This window comes from Drosophila sechellia, chromosome 3L, assembly GCF_004382195.2.
Source record: "Drosophila sechellia strain sech25 chromosome 3L, ASM438219v1, whole genome shotgun sequence".
Taxonomy (NCBI): Eukaryota; Metazoa; Arthropoda; class Insecta; order Diptera; family Drosophilidae; genus Drosophila; species Drosophila sechellia.
The window spans coordinates 16574141-16591686 of NC_045951.1; the positions used below are offsets into that span (position 1 = coordinate 16574141).

The 17546-nt window shown below is 44.6% G+C and overlaps 1 protein-coding gene across 2 annotated transcripts; it reads right to left on the reverse strand.

The window, feature by feature from the left end:
- Positions 1-118: 118 nt before the first annotated feature.
- Positions 119-17530, reverse strand: LOC6606041 (folliculin-interacting protein 1). Of its 2 annotated transcripts, XM_002030816.2 has the most exons (8): positions 7688-7791; positions 7029-7160; positions 5261-5534; positions 3863-4885; positions 3610-3797; positions 1377-3546; positions 1039-1308; positions 119-977 (listed from the first exon to the last, which is right to left on the reverse strand). In XM_002030816.2, the coding sequence occupies exons 2-8, from the start codon at positions 7052-7054 to the stop codon at positions 771-773; spliced, it is 4158 nt and encodes a 1385-aa protein (XP_002030852.1). In that variant the 5' UTR covers positions 7055-7160; positions 7688-7791; the 3' UTR covers positions 119-770. The 2 variants fall into 2 exon arrangements, with proteins under 2 accessions (XP_002030852.1, XP_032575387.1); XM_032719496.1 differs by lacking the exons at positions 7029-7160; positions 7688-7791 and adding an exon at positions 16383-17530.
- Between the last annotated feature and the right edge of the window lie 16 nt (positions 17531-17546).

The window sequence follows — 17546 nt, forward strand, 5'->3', positions numbered from 1 at the left end:
GATTCAAATTGTGGGAGTAGTCAATTTTTTTGGAATATCGCTGAAATTATTGAGGAACAGTTTAAAAATAAAACAACAACACGTAATGATCGGTTAAATAAAACACAAAGTTGCTAACTTCATTTTAAAATTTTATATTCTCCTTCAAAAATATATATACATATTTTGATTTGATTTGTTTGTTGCTTTAGTTGTTTTCTAGTATGCATTATACATACGTATGTAATTTTAGTAGCTGCATCCCTAGCGTAATTCTAAACTTATTAAATTAATGTTACGATTATATTATTGCTGTCATAAATTATTAAATCTAAATCAAGCACTACAAAAGTGTGGGGCGGAGAAAGATAAGATGCTAAGCCGGAGTCGTCATAATCATCGTCACCCTATCACCAACACAATCTGGCCCGGCTAATTCTAACCCAGATGATTTACAATACTTCTTCATGTGACCGCGATGAGTGGATGTGGTAAATTTCGATGAAGGACCCATTTACACTGGGCGATTACAATAGTCAGAAACCAATCGTTGCAGTTCAGTTGGGATTGGTTTCGTTCGAGGGCTACGGCTAAGCTACGGCTCAAAAACGTATCCTGCATTTAGGCGCTAGTTTCCTACACATATATAAATATATCACAAAATCAGTGAAATTAAAATTCGCTGGAGTATTTGCTTGTTTCGCTTTGGATGATGCATGAGAAGTGCTCGTTGAAACGTTGAGTGATAAAATGTTTGGCAATGTCCTAGCTCAGCAGACGGCAACAACCTGTCACCTGAAGCTGATGCCGCACTTGCGGCTGATCTTGGGTGTGTGAATATATGCTATTGACAGCAGCAATGGTACATCGTTTTCGGACAGCTGCAGTGTATTTGTAATGTCGCTCAGTCGGCAGGGATCAGTCTCCAGCAGGAATGCTGCCAATGTTTCCGATTGTAGGTAAATTTCCTGTAACTTGGACTCCAGGAACGACAGACACTGAAACCAAATATTAAGAAATTAGCAATGAAAAATGTATGATCACATTTGCGGTGCCTACCTCATATGCTGGTATGCCGCCTGCATTCATGGCCTGTACGGTTTCCAGCATGCTGGAGACGAGCTGAGACATGCCCACAGGAGAACTCTGACCACCGGCATACGGAAACTGCTGCGTTTGAGATGAAATTAGGCGTACATCCCACTTGTCCATGTCCGCCACAATTGCTATGTTCTCCGCCGGTTGCGAGATTAGCGAAGCTGAGCGCGCAGCCAGAGCTAGATCCTCCCGCAGATGCATCTCCCACTTGTTGGGCGGAGCACAAGTACCCTACAACATAGGAAACAAAATATAATCAGTACTGGCTCAATCGCAAAGATCGCGAAGTAATTCCCCACCTGCAATACCATGTCGGAGACGTAATGATCGCTGACGCTTAACAGCAGCGAGGGAATGAAGCCGGCACGCAGCTGGTCGCCCGGAGATTCGTCGTCCTGCGTCAATTCCTTGACGCCCGGAACAGGCAGTTTCAAGAGCTGCTGGGACACATTGACCGCTGCACACTTGGCGGCCACCGAGGAGACGGAACTGCGTCCTGACGGCACCCGCTTGGGCTGCTGCTTGCGCATGTACGTGGTCTGCATTTGGGTTGGGATCGTTGGAGTTGGTGGTTCGATTGCAACAGAGGACTTTAGCGTGTCTATGGAGGCCGCCGAGTTTACGGATTGTAGAGCTTTGGAGCTGAATCCATTACCGTTCCCACTTTGATTGTAGCAATGCATTTCATCGGTCTCGAATTCCAGCTCGGTGGCATTGGAAGGTGTTTGGTTCCAGGTGGCCGAGGTATTTATGCCGACGCCACTGCTGCATACTACGCAACGATCGCTATTCGCAGCCACTGGAGTTGTCGGTGGAAGCAGAGCGGCCGTGGAGCTACTGCTAGCAGCTAGTGTTGCCGTGCTATCGCTACCCTTAAGGGCAGCTGCCTCGCTGGCCTCCAGTTTGGTGACCTTGTCCATTAGCAGATCATAGTTGGACATCAATAGATTCTTGTTCTTCATATAGTTGGTGGCTATTTGCGGATACTGTTCAAAGTTGAACTTCATACCCGAGTGCTTGCTTCTGTCGTGGGTGCGCTGATGTTGTGCACACAGCATCAGAGTGGGCTTAGAATCTTGATCTCCGCTCAGGTCCTCACTGCTCTTTTTCAGGTTGATCAGCGGTTCATTGTCGCCCAAAACGAAGACCACTCCGTTGCCATTATCTGCGGATGTTTGTCGACATATGCCGTGCTCTCGTTCGATTAGCTTGTGGCAGTGATCAAAGTGAATCTGCTCCTCCAGGCTAACGTTTTCTTTTATGGGCTCAATGCCCCAAGTCATGCGATCGCTTTTACCCATGCTGTTCTGTGTTATCAAATCAGAGAGTGACAAATGCGAGGCTCGTCTCTCATGACTCAGGGGCTCAAAGTCACCAACTCCAGTTTCTCCAGTCTTGCTCTGCTGTTGGTCGGGGTTTCCTTCAACGGAGTAGCTGCTGCTGCGTCGCTCCAGTTTGCGGTTGATGATCCGAATGCCCTGCTGCAGCTTGGCCAAATCACTGAGACTCAGACCCTCCTTTACACCTGCTACCGGCACCATGTTCCAAAAGAAATTCTTTTTCGGAGGTGCCTCCACGTTGTCTTCATAGTCGATGGCCTCGATGGCACCGTCGTCCACGGAACCTGTACTTACGGAGCCAGTTCCGCTCGACTGCTCCTCTTCCATGCACAGCTCCACGTTATCCGGCGTGGTTACTGTCAAACGGATCCGGCCGTCTTTGCCAGTACGAAAGTACTGCTGTGCCTGCCGCGCCAGCAGCATCTTCTTGTCAATACCTGTGTCCATTAAATAGTTTCCAATTCGCAGCTCCTGCTGCACAAAGTGAGAGTCTCGGAAGGCCAACACAGTGGGAATCTCATTCTTTTTCAGAGTCTGCATGCCATCGCTGGCGTCTAGGGACCCAGAGTCCAATCCATCTGGGTCCCCATCCTCGTTGTCCCTATCGTACTCGTTCAGTTCGCCATTCTCATCGTCCGCATCATCAGCAATGGCATTCAGATTCTGTTTGCAGGTTGCCGCTCTGCTTAGTCCGCGCTTCTGCGTCGGTGGACTCTTGTGCCTCTCCTGCGTACCCGTTTGATTTTTCGTCTGACCCTGTGCGGCAAGGTCGTTAATAAGCTGTTTGTTAAAGTCCTCCCGCTTGGCCGCTCGCCGTACTTCGCTGCACCGAATAAAGTATGTGAGCACGTTTAGCAGCTTCTCTACCCAGAGCTTCTCTGCTCCACACACAATGGTGCGAGCTAGCTTCGGCGGCATGCCGATGGCTCCATAAAGGTCGCCGAGCTGGGCCCACAGCGCATTGTACGGATGCTTCTGGGCAACTTGGAGTAGCTTTGCCCTCTGCTCAATGGCCGCCGCTGAGGCAGACGACTCCGATCGCCGAGAACCGGAGCTGTTGAAGGCAGACACGGTGGCTACCCATCCGAGGTGATGAGTAAGAATTCCCGTCAGCATGGTGCTAATAAAACTGCAAATAAACGAAAAAATTAATTAGATATAAATCTAAACTTTGCTTGATAGTCAAACATACAAATTAGAGTCCTTAGTATCGGCGAAGGAGAGAAGGTCGCACAGCTCCTTGATGAATCTCTCGGCCACAGTCTTGGAGTACTTGCTGCCGCTGGTGGTGATGCTCAGCCAGACGGGTGTCTTGATGCGCGGGGCAGTGAAGAGATCGCTGAACCACTGTTGCGTATCCTGCCAGGCCTGGAACATGATCTGAGGTCCACACACAAAATCCTGATTATTTAATATTCAACAGGGATTGTATGTGTGTTCCTTACCTGCAGAAAGTTCTTGTGGTTGATGTAAGCCAGTTCTGTACTGGCTCTCAATCGACTAAGCATAGATTCCAGCAAGGCAATATGCTCACTGCAAAACAACTCCATCTCCTCTTCGAAGGACTCACTCATCGAGATACAGACGGCTAGTCCCAGTTTCGCTCGCCGGCGCAGATTGGCCTGCCTCCTGCCCATTTCCGGATTACTTCGCGTCTCATTCGCACAATAGCTCGCTCGTCGATACTGCGGTGGACCCATACCACCACCCTCGCTGCCCCCTCCAGCTCCGCCTCCTGCTGGTGCTACCACCGGGCCATTCAATGCGTAATTGTCGCTAAGGAAGCCGATAAAATCGTTCTTGGAATGCTCGTTCTCGAAGGAGGTGCGCAAGTTACGCGAGATTCTTCGCTGCAGGCATCCATCGCTGGCAAATCCGTCCAGGTAAGGAGACCCCGTATAGCACGCCGAGTCCATGCTCAGCTTCCGCATTGCATCCGACTGATCCGAGAGGACGCTGCCCAAACTGCTGCGCGTGGATGAGTACTGATATGACCACTGATCCGCGCCAGCTCCACTGCCACTCGCACTGGCCGAATAGCCCGAATCCGTGGCAGTGCTATATGTTGATGAGTATCGAGGCCCGCTGGAGTCCATCGAATGAATCGACAAAGACTGTTGATCAGCCGGCGTCGCGGGAACGTCCAGCGGTGGCGTCAGGCTCATCTGCCGGCCCACACTCACGCTGAACGGCATTGAGAAGGAGTTCATCGAGAGACCATCCATGGATCCATGCTCGCTGCATATCGATGTGCGCGGCGTCGCCAGGCTGTTCGTGGAGAGCGTGGAGTAGGGCGAGTGGCCGGATCCACCATTGCTGGTGGGCGTCAGGTAGACCTGGGAGCACAGGATCCTGGACGGTTCCGGCAGCCAGTGCACCTTCAGAGCCGTTCCGCAAAAGGACATCGGCAGCGAGCCAAACACCATTTCGCCCACCGGCGTGATGTCGGCTCCCGAGGGTCGATTGTGCTGTTTAAAAATATCAAATTGGTCAATTTAAAACGAAGTTAAGTAAGCTGCTACTCCGCTAATCGGGTTCTAGAATCTGTATGCTTTTATGGTTCCCGAGATTCTTACGAACAGACGGACGGACAAATGGGCTCGGCTAGTGATCCTGATTAAGAAAACACATAGCGTATAAAACGCGTTCGTTTTGTTCTATAAATATCAAAAAAATAAACAAGAAGATTTTCAACTAATTTAAATTTCATCATCCGAACTATGCGAGTCATAATCTACAGACTTAATTATAATAAAATTAAATTAAACGTGATATTTCACCTTTACGAGCAATGCGTTTTATGTTTATACACCCGGTCTCATAAGTTCTAATAGATGACTCACCTTATAGCCATACTCTGCGCACACCTCGATGAAATTGCTGCCATTGCTGGAATGTGACTTCGACGGAATCTTGCCATTCTGCAGCGATGTGTACTTCTCATTCTTCAGAAACTTTCCACCGCCACTCGTGCTGGACGATGATATGGATGCGGATGTGGCCGATGGGTCCTTGTGCGTCACCTTCTGGAGGGCATTCGAGTCGAAGAGCAATCGCCGAGTGTCATCCTCTTTGTAGAGCAGAACTCGCACCTGGCTGCCCTCGAAGGGGAATCGACTGCAATAGAAGGATCGAAGGTAAAGTCAATTAATTTAGGCACATACTCGTACTAAAGAAGATTGTAATTACAACATTAATTAATACAGTTTGTTTTTACCGCGAATCGACTAACACTACCCGCTAGTTTCACTGTTTAAAATTCCCCTTTGTACAGATTAGTTCCACTGCTTTTTTTCAATATGCAATTCGACACCATTCAAAATCGGGAACCTAGAGTTCCGATCGAAGGTCATCAAAATGCCAGCCGCAGCTTCGCCGCCCAGCGGAGGTTCATTATAATGCGCACATCTCGAGCAGCTCTCGTATTTTTTGCTGTTCAGTGTCGTCGATAAAATGGCAAATGCTACGCTCTATATATAGTGATCCTTCGTTTGGCACGAGACGATTACTCATGCCCCCATACGAGCGGTGCTGTCAGTGCCGTCTTCAAATCTTTTACAGCTCCAAACCGCAATGTCGATTGATAAGGCCGAGTGAAACGTACTAATGCTGAACTTTGAACCCCTGAAATAGAGGAGGGGGAAGTGAAGTGAAGGTGTCGTCGGTAGTCACATGACGGCGAGCTTGAATGTTAAATTAAACCAATTTATTTTTGCCGGTTCTATAATTGGCTGATCCAAGTAGCGCTGGCAAATGAGGTATACGAGTATATCTCGGCGGAACAGAACAAATACAAGTCTAAGGTCTCAATGAACGAAATCTATTTAAAACTTAAATGAATTCAAACAAAGTTTTGCTCGACGATTTAGTGAATATATTCGAATACACCTTATCCCATGGCAGAGGGATTATACAAAAAATTTTACAATATTTTAGGTAGTTCTAAAGTAACCTACAAAACTAATTGAAACTCTGAGATGAACTGTGTGAAATGTAAAAAAAAAATAGATAAATAGTAATGCATAATTTGTTGACAGCTCCTGTCAACGGTAATTATACTCCAATCAGTCGAATAACCGACGAAACCCATTCGAAATCCATTCCACTCCACAGGCCAGACAAATCGGCAGCCATCGTACTCGATTTAAAGCCCGTACAACAGATTTGAGCTAATTAATTTAGTGGCTGTATAAATGGCTTGTCTAAGTAGCGCTAAGTTAGCAAAAGGCGTCTTCTCTGAAATTAGCGCTATAATTAACAATTAGCCCAACTGATGATAGTCGTTTGCCGGCTCAGGGGGTGGGGCTGGGCTAAATGGTGGGGGGTGGGGGGGAGTGGGCGAGTGGGACTAGTTTTAGAGCTTAATAAATATTTTACTGCCCAGCGATAAGAAGGGGGGAGCCCGCACGCACGCCGATTACGAAGGTGTTTTTTATTTTTTTGGTTTGGTTTTAGGTCGGTCACGAGGGCCCCTGATATAGTGTGGATATATTGTGGTCTGGCCGACCAGCCAGCCAGCCGGACGGACTGCACCGGCGGCCCCTTTGTTGTCCTCGGACTGTCCAATGTCCGGCCATCCCGGATCGGGGCGAATTTATTGACCGTGCTTACTTGGATTTAAAGGGCGGCGTATGCATGCGACAAAGGGTAATTCCAACTGCAGCTTCGCGATAGCGCCAACAGTCTGGCCGGAAAGTTTCGTAGTTACAGGTAGTAGTACTTGTCCAACTCGACCTTGCCTATCTATAATTTCATAACAGAAAAAAAATGTCTCATTTAATTTGCTGGTCACTCCTCCGTAAGCCCCACAATTTGGAAACCTAAGTCCAGAGTGTGATAAAATATCTATAAATTCATTAAGCATTAGTACCTCTTAACGGGTTAGCAATGTATTTATACTTCTTGATCGATCGATCGAATTTTACACGAATTAGCCTTTTTATCTGCTCAATTTACTTTAAAATTTCAACAATAAGTATTGAGCAAATATTTATATCTGTAGCTCTTCACATCAAGACCAAATTGATAATTTCAATTGAAAATGTAAACAATTTTGGTATTTACCAACAAGTCACGATTTAATTCAGAGTATTCATTTTTGAATAAGATTTCAATGTTATTCTATTTTTGAAATTAAAATCGAAATTGTGTTTGAAAAAGCAACTATATTTTTCATATTTATTTACATCTCTTGCATTCTCTAGCTTCCAAAGTTGGCGTGAAACTTGTAGTTTATTTTCGAGTTGGAGAAGTTAAACTGTAACATTTACCGTTGGACCCCCGATTAGCGCGGACTGACGACGCGTCGATATCTTTATGGCCGCGATGCTAGTCAGCAAATGAAGTTCAAGGCGCTCGCGATCGCACTGGGAGCTCGAGAACTGGGGAACCGAACTGGGAACGGGGACTGAAAAGCCCAGGTCCCGTGCCCAATCGTCAGAGCGAGACGAGCGGCGAGCTCACTCGCATATGCATTATAATAAGGCCTGCCTGCCTGCCTGGCCAATCGATATATATATATATACACATATATATATGTACATATGGAGGCACAGCACGGACATATGGACATACATACAGACGAGGGCAGTACGCTGAAATACTCATGCAGATAATACAAGCAACGATCCTCAACGAGGCGACTTCGGGGCCGCGACATGGGGCATCCAAATTGGAGCGCTGCTCACATGATTTCGCGGACCCATCCATTCGTTCGTCCAGCTGCGCAACCAAGTCAAAACGAACATAACCGAACCGAGTCCGAGTCCGAATCCAAAACCCCCCGATTGGGATTCAAAAGTCGGACGAGCATCATGTGGCCACCATTTGTTGGTTGTCATAGAGACTGATGTGTTAATATGTTGTTTAAAAATTTCAAAAAAAAAAATACAAAAAATAAAAATAATAATAATAATAACCCTAAATACACACACATATGGTATGAGAAAGAGAAAGGAAAAACATTTGGCCACAAGTCGAGAGACAGCGATGAATGATCGTTTGATGGATTAGTTGAAAGACATATGGCCAAAATTTAATAACAACATTAAAGACATTCCTCAACGGTTTTCTGCCGAAGGCCAAATGCCCTGGGGAATGTAATTATTCAAGTTATTTTGAGGCTTTTAATGACTTGCTTTGGATTTTAATCAAAGCCCGGAAAATAGGAATGTGTTAGAAATCAGAAATTCCGAGATTATAGTTTAATCTTTAAAGACTTCTGTTACTCATTTTGATTTCCCCTTTAGTCCCCTTTAGTTTAGCAAAAATATATAAATAATATATAAAATAAATGAAGATTAGTCAAATATTTAAAAAAAAATTCCACGCACATTTATTATATTGAGAAGGCAGTGTAGAACACCCCATTGTTTTAATATTTATTTTTTTTTTGCTGGGTGCTTGTGTTTTCCCACCCAAATGGACTTTTTCAGCAGCCCTGATCTTTGGGGCACAAGTATGTGAGACTTTGAGGCCAGAAAGCCAGATGCCAAAAGGCACAGGGCTGCTGTTGACCTGGCCAAGACGTGTGGAGTACGGTGGAGATCAGCGCGAAAACAATTATCGAAAGGCCGCTAAGTTGACTTATCGCTCGAAGAGGCAGCGGCGTTGTTTATTCAGATATTTTTGCCATAGCTTTTATTTTCATTATTATTTTTTATTTTTTTGCCTGTGGGCTGTGGGCAGGGCAGTGCTAGGGAGTAGCGGGGGCGGGGCACTCGCTGGGATCACATGCTTTTTTAGCTACGCAAGCAAAACAAAAGCGAGCCACAGCCAAACAATATTAAGCAAATAAATACATACATAAATACGGGCGGGCATGCATAATGAACGAAGACAAGAACACACGACGATTCCCCCAATCCGACCATATAGCCCTCTCTCTCTTTGGGGGGTTCTGCACATACACTATACCCTATACACTATATAGGAATATTGTGATTGATATGGCCAAGTGTACTTATGGGGGATGTAAGCCGGAGTGCCCACTCGAGTGGCGACGGGCGTTATCGGGCTTTGCCTGGATTATGTTTTGATTAGCCCTCGGATACTCCTCCACTGCGCCACACTGATTGATATGGGAAATCGCCGGCAATTGATATGTCCCAGACATTTGGCTTCTGGCACGGCGGCCACAGTTCCGCACACTAGCATGTACACAATACGACACCAGGGTGATAAACAGAGAGTAAAGGCGCACAATTGTAATCAAATCAGCATCTGTTAATGACTTTACAGAGCGTGTCTGGCCGTCTGATTCGCCCTGTCTGCGGATTATGCACTGAGAGAAACCTAAACTAAATAATGGAAACAAGGCTTTAAAAATAAATGTCGATATTAGAGGATTTGAAAGTAGTCTAGGCAAGTTCAGGTATAAAACTGTTTTATCGAGATGGCAACTCTTTCCTAAGATGGTTAATGTTTCCATGGTGATAGTTTGATAGATCTATGTCACAGCATACGAACACCTAACTTTCCACCTTTCTTAAAACAGGTGTAAGCAAGGTTTGTTCTTCAAGGATAAAGTTCTTGCAACCAGCAGCCCCCTTTTTCCCCCAGTGTTAGTCTTCTCGTGTGAGTGAGTGAAAGAGAGCGTGGCAAATAAACACAGATTTCCAAAGCGACGACAGCAGCACAGCCAACAAAGCCACGCGGACTGGTGGAGAGTGCGGTGCGGGACGGCTAGGCGGCGGCAAAAGCGAAACAACAACCAGTTGCTCCATCCATACAACAAGTCACATGACCAACAACGATGATGGCGATGGCGATGGAGACGTTGGCGTTTGGCTACGACAATGGGTATATATAATGTATATACCGTATATATATATAAACGGTATAACGGCAGCTGCGCCCAGCAAATTGACTATCATTTTCACTGGGCCCATTATAAGCAGTTATGCACACACAAATAAATCCAGTAGACACACGCCCGCACAGTCGAACGACCTTCACCCCGTCCTTTTGGTTCGCAAAAAAAAATTTAATGTCAAGTTCAAAGCAATTGGCAATATCCCCAAAAGCCACTCACACGCTTTGGAACACCAGAAATTTATCAGCCAGCAAGCAAGTCAGGCAAACAAAAAAAAAACGAAATAAACTACAAAAAATAAACACAAACAAGAGTCGTCGTCGTCGCCGTCGCAGCCGGTCACAATACTAATGAGCAAATGACGACAAAAATATCGAGTGATTTTCATTGTCACTTGAGACCAATGCAAACAGACGCGGAAAAGTCAGGTGGGGCGTCAAGAGGTGGAGGCGGAGGAGGAGGTGGAGGTAAGGACAGGTGAGCACTGGCGGGCGCAATCAATCCATGAAAGTTCCCGCACACACAAGTTGCCAGCATTGTGCACTTGTTTCCACCTGGCAAACACAACGTGACTCAGGAGTAAGCCAACTCTTGCCCAGGTGAGCTCATGGCCCAAATGTCAACAAGTCAAGAGTCAGAGTCGCAGAAAGATGACGGAATACGAAATACGGAATACGGAATACGGAATATCAAACCTGAAAACAATACTTCCGTCATCTTTCGAATTAAACGCCATAGCAGCAGAATCAGCAGCAGCGGCAGGAATCAATTGAAATTGTTTCATTCAGCAATCTGGGATCAGGGATTAATGGAAAACATTTACATAAACAATCACGAGCGAAGGGAAAACAATGGCCAGACCTTGCAGATAAGGCAGAAACACCAAGTGCCCTGTAAGCTGCCATATAAACAGTTTTACAACACATGGAATACAAATTCCATTCGCCGATTACTTATTTATAAACGCAGTCCTTTATATTATAAAAAGAGCAATTACAATTCCCTTGGGTATATAGAGTTAATAAAATGGTATAAATTAAGCATAGAAAGGCAATAGCTATTTGTTATATTGGTCTAATACAATAATAAATTTAAATAATAAATGTTTTATTGTCGCGCTTATAAATCATAATTTGTCTGTGGTGTCCTAAACTTAAGACCGCACATAAATCTCAAGTGAAAACTAAAAACGATCTGTGAAGTTTCAAAACCTAAGTTAATTACTCCTAAATCACTAATAGTATTCATTTTTTTAAGCTTTCTATCTGAACTTTAACGACCCAAACAGTTACGGTTCGGCGAAAAGGTAATAAACAGATATACTACCATCCTCATTATTCACACTTCTGTGTGCATAGTTATATGTACATATTTCCATAATTCCGTGAAGTAACAGCCCCAACCGGCCGAGTGTAATCTCAGGTGTTTTTGGCCATAGTCATAATACCCCCGTGATTCGATGAGCGTTCGGATTTGGCCAAAGGCAATGGCAAACAGTAGTTAAAGTAGAGCCATTGGAAATTATTCGGAAATTGTGCCCCCTGCAATGGTTCACCTATAAGGTGTCTCGTTGAGCTTCCGTTAATGGAGCTCTGGGCTTAGGCACTTCGGCCTTTTATTTTGTTTGCCCAGCTCATTGATACGAGGCGGCGGCGGCAGGCACTGGAAAACAAAAGCGTTTTGTCAACTGATAATGGGTGAAAACAGGGCCATTCCACAGACAGAGAAGCGCTAATGTCTACACTGGCAGGCAGATAGAGTGAAATTCAAGTGCAAATGCCATTTGAAATCAAACCTCACCCTACCTTCGTCAGACTTCAGAGTTATTTCTTTATAATCCTCTTTTTCTAACAATAAATATCATTGACAGCTCAATAATAAAATTATTTTGATTTTTTTTTCCCTGAATTCAAGTTCAAATTGTTAAAGTTCAATGCTAATCCGCTTAAGATATCAAGCAATAAGAAGTTTAGCTTTACCAAAAAAAGCACTTGAGAATTTTAAGATGAAAAGAAAGAGAAAACAGCCTTCGTAGGTAGCATATTATGGTTGAGTTTGGAGATATCTCTTGCATTTGTTTACTTTTGTTGAATATCTACTTATACCACATAGCTAACTTTGTTTCTCCAAGTGCACCTGCTATCGGAACGGGTCGCGAGGCAACAACAAAAAACAATACGCGACGTCGTCGACGATTCACTACTCATATGACTTGGCAGACCACGCGACTTCGCACATGAAGCACCACATCACCACCACCACCACCTCTCCCCTTTCCCCTCGACGAAGTGCTGCCATTTAAATGTGCTGATTTCTGTTTGCACATAACTAAAGTTTGTGTGCCGACTGCTCCGCCGGCAAACGCGTACATATTTAATTGCACTGATGATGAGGTTAATAGTAGTGGGCGGGGGGTGTGGGCAAGTGATGGGCATAACACCTCTCCTGACATGTGGCCCACAGCGACGGAAAACTAGAGCCAGACACCCCGGCACCTGGCCCATTATTACTATACTACTACTCTATTACGGTTGGTCGCATCGTAACGCTACGGACCATGTAATAAGTTCACACCTGGCGCGATCCAAACCAAGCACTTTGATTGATGTCTGGCCGGACGGCGACTGTTTGGCCATTCAATTGGCGGGCAGTTATCAAAAACTATTAATGAATTCTCGTTGGCTACCCAATTTACGACTCATTTGCCTAAGGCTCTAAGTGAAATCATCCATAATGGTTCATTCAGAGCGGTGATTTTTCTTTCTTTTTTTTCAGCATATTGTGGAAGATTGATATGTGTGGCTTTGTTTGATCGGCAATCGAACGCGATTTTATTGTGTGCCACACGTGTCTGAATATCACGGCCCACGGATCATAATGAGACTTTGTTGGGCCAAAGTTTTCCACAAAAGGTGCTAATTCGCTTGATTTGCGTAGCTGGATGCGATGTGATGCGGTGGGTATGGTATGGTATGGGTATGGTTATGGTGTTCGTACTCATGTGAAAGTCCAGCGATCGATCGACAGTTTGCGAATCGCACCTCGTAGATCGCAAGGCGATTGTGCGGGTACGAAATCACAGTTTGTATATAGCCAGAAATCCCCGGACTTATCGGGAATTAATACCAGCTCGCTAATAACGGATATATGTATTTTTGGACGCCATATGCGATGGATATCGGGCGAATGACTTGCGAATTGGGTTAAGGAATGCGCGCGCCTTCAAAGGCACATGATGCCAGGCGTCTGGTTTTGAATTTATTCGCTTTAGTATCATGCATATGTACAAACAAAAAAAATTAAAAAACTGTCATGTGACCAACTGGCTAGCAAATGTCTAAACATGGTCACGACGACGACGTCCAAAGGAAATGATTCACCCCTTTTCCGCGCACGGCCTTGATTTCCAGCATTTCACCATTTCTTAATTATACACAAGTGTCATGGGGTTTTTGTTATTTTCTTCGTTTTTTTTATTATTTTCTTTTGTTTTATTTTCGCCAGCTTTTTATTCTTAGCTCTCCGCCTATCAGAGGAGACCGAAAGTATTTTTAAATCATTTCTTTTGGGCCCGGTAGAAATATGAACGATAAGTGGAGGTTCAGATTCTGTCGTGGAAATTTACCCAAGCGTGCTGCCGTAATTTATTGCCGTCACCCAACTAAATTAAGCAAATAAACAAATACATTTATTTGGCCCGAGTGGACTTTTTAACTGCTATTAGTGTAAACGTTTGTTTAGTTTACAGCGAAACCGAAAAAAACCTGACCTAGCACAAAGATAGCGTCGGAAAGGGGGGGTGTTTCGGGCGCTAATTCGGGGGGAGTTAGTCGGGCCGGCTGTCGTCTACACCTTACAGGTTTTCACTTTTTTTTGTTTTTATTATTATTATTAGAATTGTTCTCCAAGTGTGAGACCGTGTGTGTGCGCCCGTGGGCAAAGTCCAAAACCCCCAAAAGCTGGCGACGCTTAATTAGCAGAGTGAAAAGTTTCTATCACGTGATGGCGTTGGCAAATGTTGGCGACAAGCGCGGCCATAAATGTATATACGGCCCGAATATTGGTCAATACACACTCGAATCTGACAATTTCACCATTACGCTCTATATATATTTTAAATGCCAGCTTGCCGTCTGACCGATAAGGCGGCCGATTGACAGCGTGGACGAGGCGCTAATCGAGTTAGCCGGGCAACGGGGGCCCAAAGATTACTGACCACAAAAATAAATGGGAAAACGATTGAAACATTTGAGAAATATTGAGTTGTCGAAATACGTTTTTTAATCGTTATCAAACTGACGTGATTAGAACTTTTATTAAATACATAAAATATACAAAAAAGAATTGCGTTTTAGAGGATCTTATATTCCAAAATTCAATGGTTTTGTTTGCCAAACTAAGCAACAAAAAAATATCGTTAAAAATAAAACGAAACCTCCAAGCTCGATAGTTCTCTGGCCAACTATATGCACATTAGAAGCTTCATAAAACTAAACAAATAAATACGTTTTCGGAGAACTGTAATTTTATCCGTTTTGATTTCGCAAAAATTATATACGAAACAGTAAAAGGTGTCAATGATATTGCGTTCCTAGAAAAGCGGGCGTAGGTGTGTCCCCCAGTTAACCGTTAACAAAGCAACCCCGCAATCACACTCGCAGTCACAGCAACAGGAACCAAAGCCACAATCACTGCCCACGCACAAATTAAGGAAAAAGTGTCAAAAAGAAACATTGTAAACTGAATGCAGCAGCATACATAAGTAAATAGTGTAATAAATAAAAATGAAATGAAAATTAAGCGCAAAGGCAACAAAAACAATGCGCCGCGCCAACAACAAAATGTGTATGACATAATAATCACGAGAGCAGGCCGCGACCGCCGATTAGCAAGTCATGTGATTCGCTTTTATTTACATTTGCGCCTGACGTTGCCGTCGCCTTCCCCCGCCGGCACACCCCGTAAAAGTTTACCAACGTACGCCTACGTCTGCGTGAGTGCGAGCGAGAAGCCAGCGCACACGAAGCGATAACGAATGGAGCCGAGAACGAACCGATCGCTTTGTGGGCAGTAAAGGAGAGCCACGAAGCGCGTGGGGAGAGGCAGAGCATAGTGGGGCACAGTTATTTGCGCGCGCAGCTCGATTGATGGGTGTGGAGCGAGCGAAAGAAACGGCAATGGCCAAACATCAACGCACCTCCTCGCACACATGCACCCACCATGACTACCCAATATGCACTGCTGGGGGTGTTGGGTGATTTAGGGCTTGTTGTTGGTTTCTTCGTGGAGCTGCTTGTGGTGCAGGCTATTAGTACAGTGAAGCGCAGCCAGAACCATATTTTTGTCTATGAATTTAAAGCGCAAGAAATAGAAGAAAACTAAAACATGATCTAGCAATTTTACATAAAAATTATTTAGTTAAAAACAACAAAACCAACTCAATAAAAAAAATGTATTAACTTTAATAATTATTTTTTTGAGTTTTTACCAGTTTTTAAAATGTATCTAAAAATTTAAGAAAATAAGAATAATCCTTCTTAACTGGAAGCACCTGAAAATGGAATTTCCTGCAAAAACAGATCAGGTAGCTTGTGTGCCCTTTAAGAAGAACCCACTGTGGCTATAACAACAGAGGGACAAGGAACCAAGATAATGCGCCTTCTTTGTTACGTTTTCGAGGCAGCTGCAAACGCATCTTTGTAATCCCCTAAGATTTTGCTTTTACTGTCATTTCACTGCGGATTTGCGTCCTTTCATGTTGGCCAGACTTGCAGATTCTATCGAATAAGGCAAGCGGCGTACGTGACGATGATTAGTGCATGCCGAATTTGTGTGCTGGGTTATCGTCCTCGTTTTACGTTTTGCCAATTTGCGTACGAAGCACGGTAGGTGGGGGAAGAGGAAGCGCAGGTGGTGCAAGAGAGGAACATGATGAACATGATGGTGGAGGGGGGCGGGGCGTATATGTATGTATGTATAGTGTGAAACGCATCATGAGAACGCCTTTTCGCACGTCTCTCTTTGTGTGAGTGTGTGTGCTTCCGAGTGATTTTGCAGCTGCACCTATTTTCCCCCTTTGTTGAGCGCGCATTTTATCGATACACTAATACCGGGTGTTAGGCAGTTTTGTTGTTAAAATGATAAACACTTACCTTAGATAATTTCGCGAAGTTTGTTTTGTAGCTTTTGCGGACGACGAACTATTGCCAGCAGAGGTCGTGGCAGCGACGCTGGCAGAGGCGTGAGCTGTACGTGCCGGCAATGTTGTTGTAGTAGCTGGTGTTGCTGTTCCTGTAGTTGCCGTTGTTGTTTGGCTATTAATTAGCGCTGCTGCTGCTGCGGACGCTGCGGTCAGCGTGGGCGCTGCCGCTAAATTCGCGGGTGTTGTTGGTGTTGCCGACGGAAAGAAGAGTTTATTCAATAGGGCCATAATAAGACACGACGTGCGCAAACTGTTAATAAACACATCTGGCCAATAGAAATCTCAGAATCGAAGATCGAATATTGAATTTATTTCTGATTTTGTATGGAAATGGAAATAAAACACAGACACACACGCACACAACAAGCGCGCACTTTTCGCTTTCCTTGGAATGTGTGGTTGTTCCTGTTGTTGTTGGCGAGAGATACGTCTACCGTTACACGCGCGCCTGCCAGAGCGAGATGTCGGATGCTGCACAATCAAAACCAAAACTTTCGCTTTGCACTTTTCTTTCTTGCACTGCTTCTGATCTATCTGATCTCTTCCTGAAGACAAACACACACATACGCACTTGCAGTGGAATTTATTTGATTGAGCAAAAACAATATATGGCTATTTTTGAGTTATTTTCGCGAATCGGCTGCGGAAGTGACACAGGTTCTTTACCGTTCCACATCGAAATGAGAACCGAATATCGCTGGCGTCCGCTTTAAAAAGTTTGCAAGAGACGCGTCGCAGTCGTTAAATGTGTGTGAGTGAAAAGAGAGAGAGAGAGCGGCAGCAGCGTTTAAAGAACCGTCTGTGTTTGTTTGTTTGAGTGTGTGTAAATGGTTTTCTGTCGTTGCTACCAATGCGAGCTTCTTTTGGCCAATACACACTTTTTTGTTGTCATTTATCATTCACTTCCCACTTCCTGTCCACCTTTTTCACCGTCTTTCTCTCGACTCTCAGATCAAAGTCAAGTCACTTATTTTAATTGAACACTTTGCGACTCTGTTTGCTCTCGGTCGAGGTGTTACATTCTGCTTTTTGGCCTGGCCCAAAGGTTGGTCTTTGGTCTTAACGCTTCGCGCTGACTGTTTGGCCTTTATTTACAATCACAAACACAAACAAC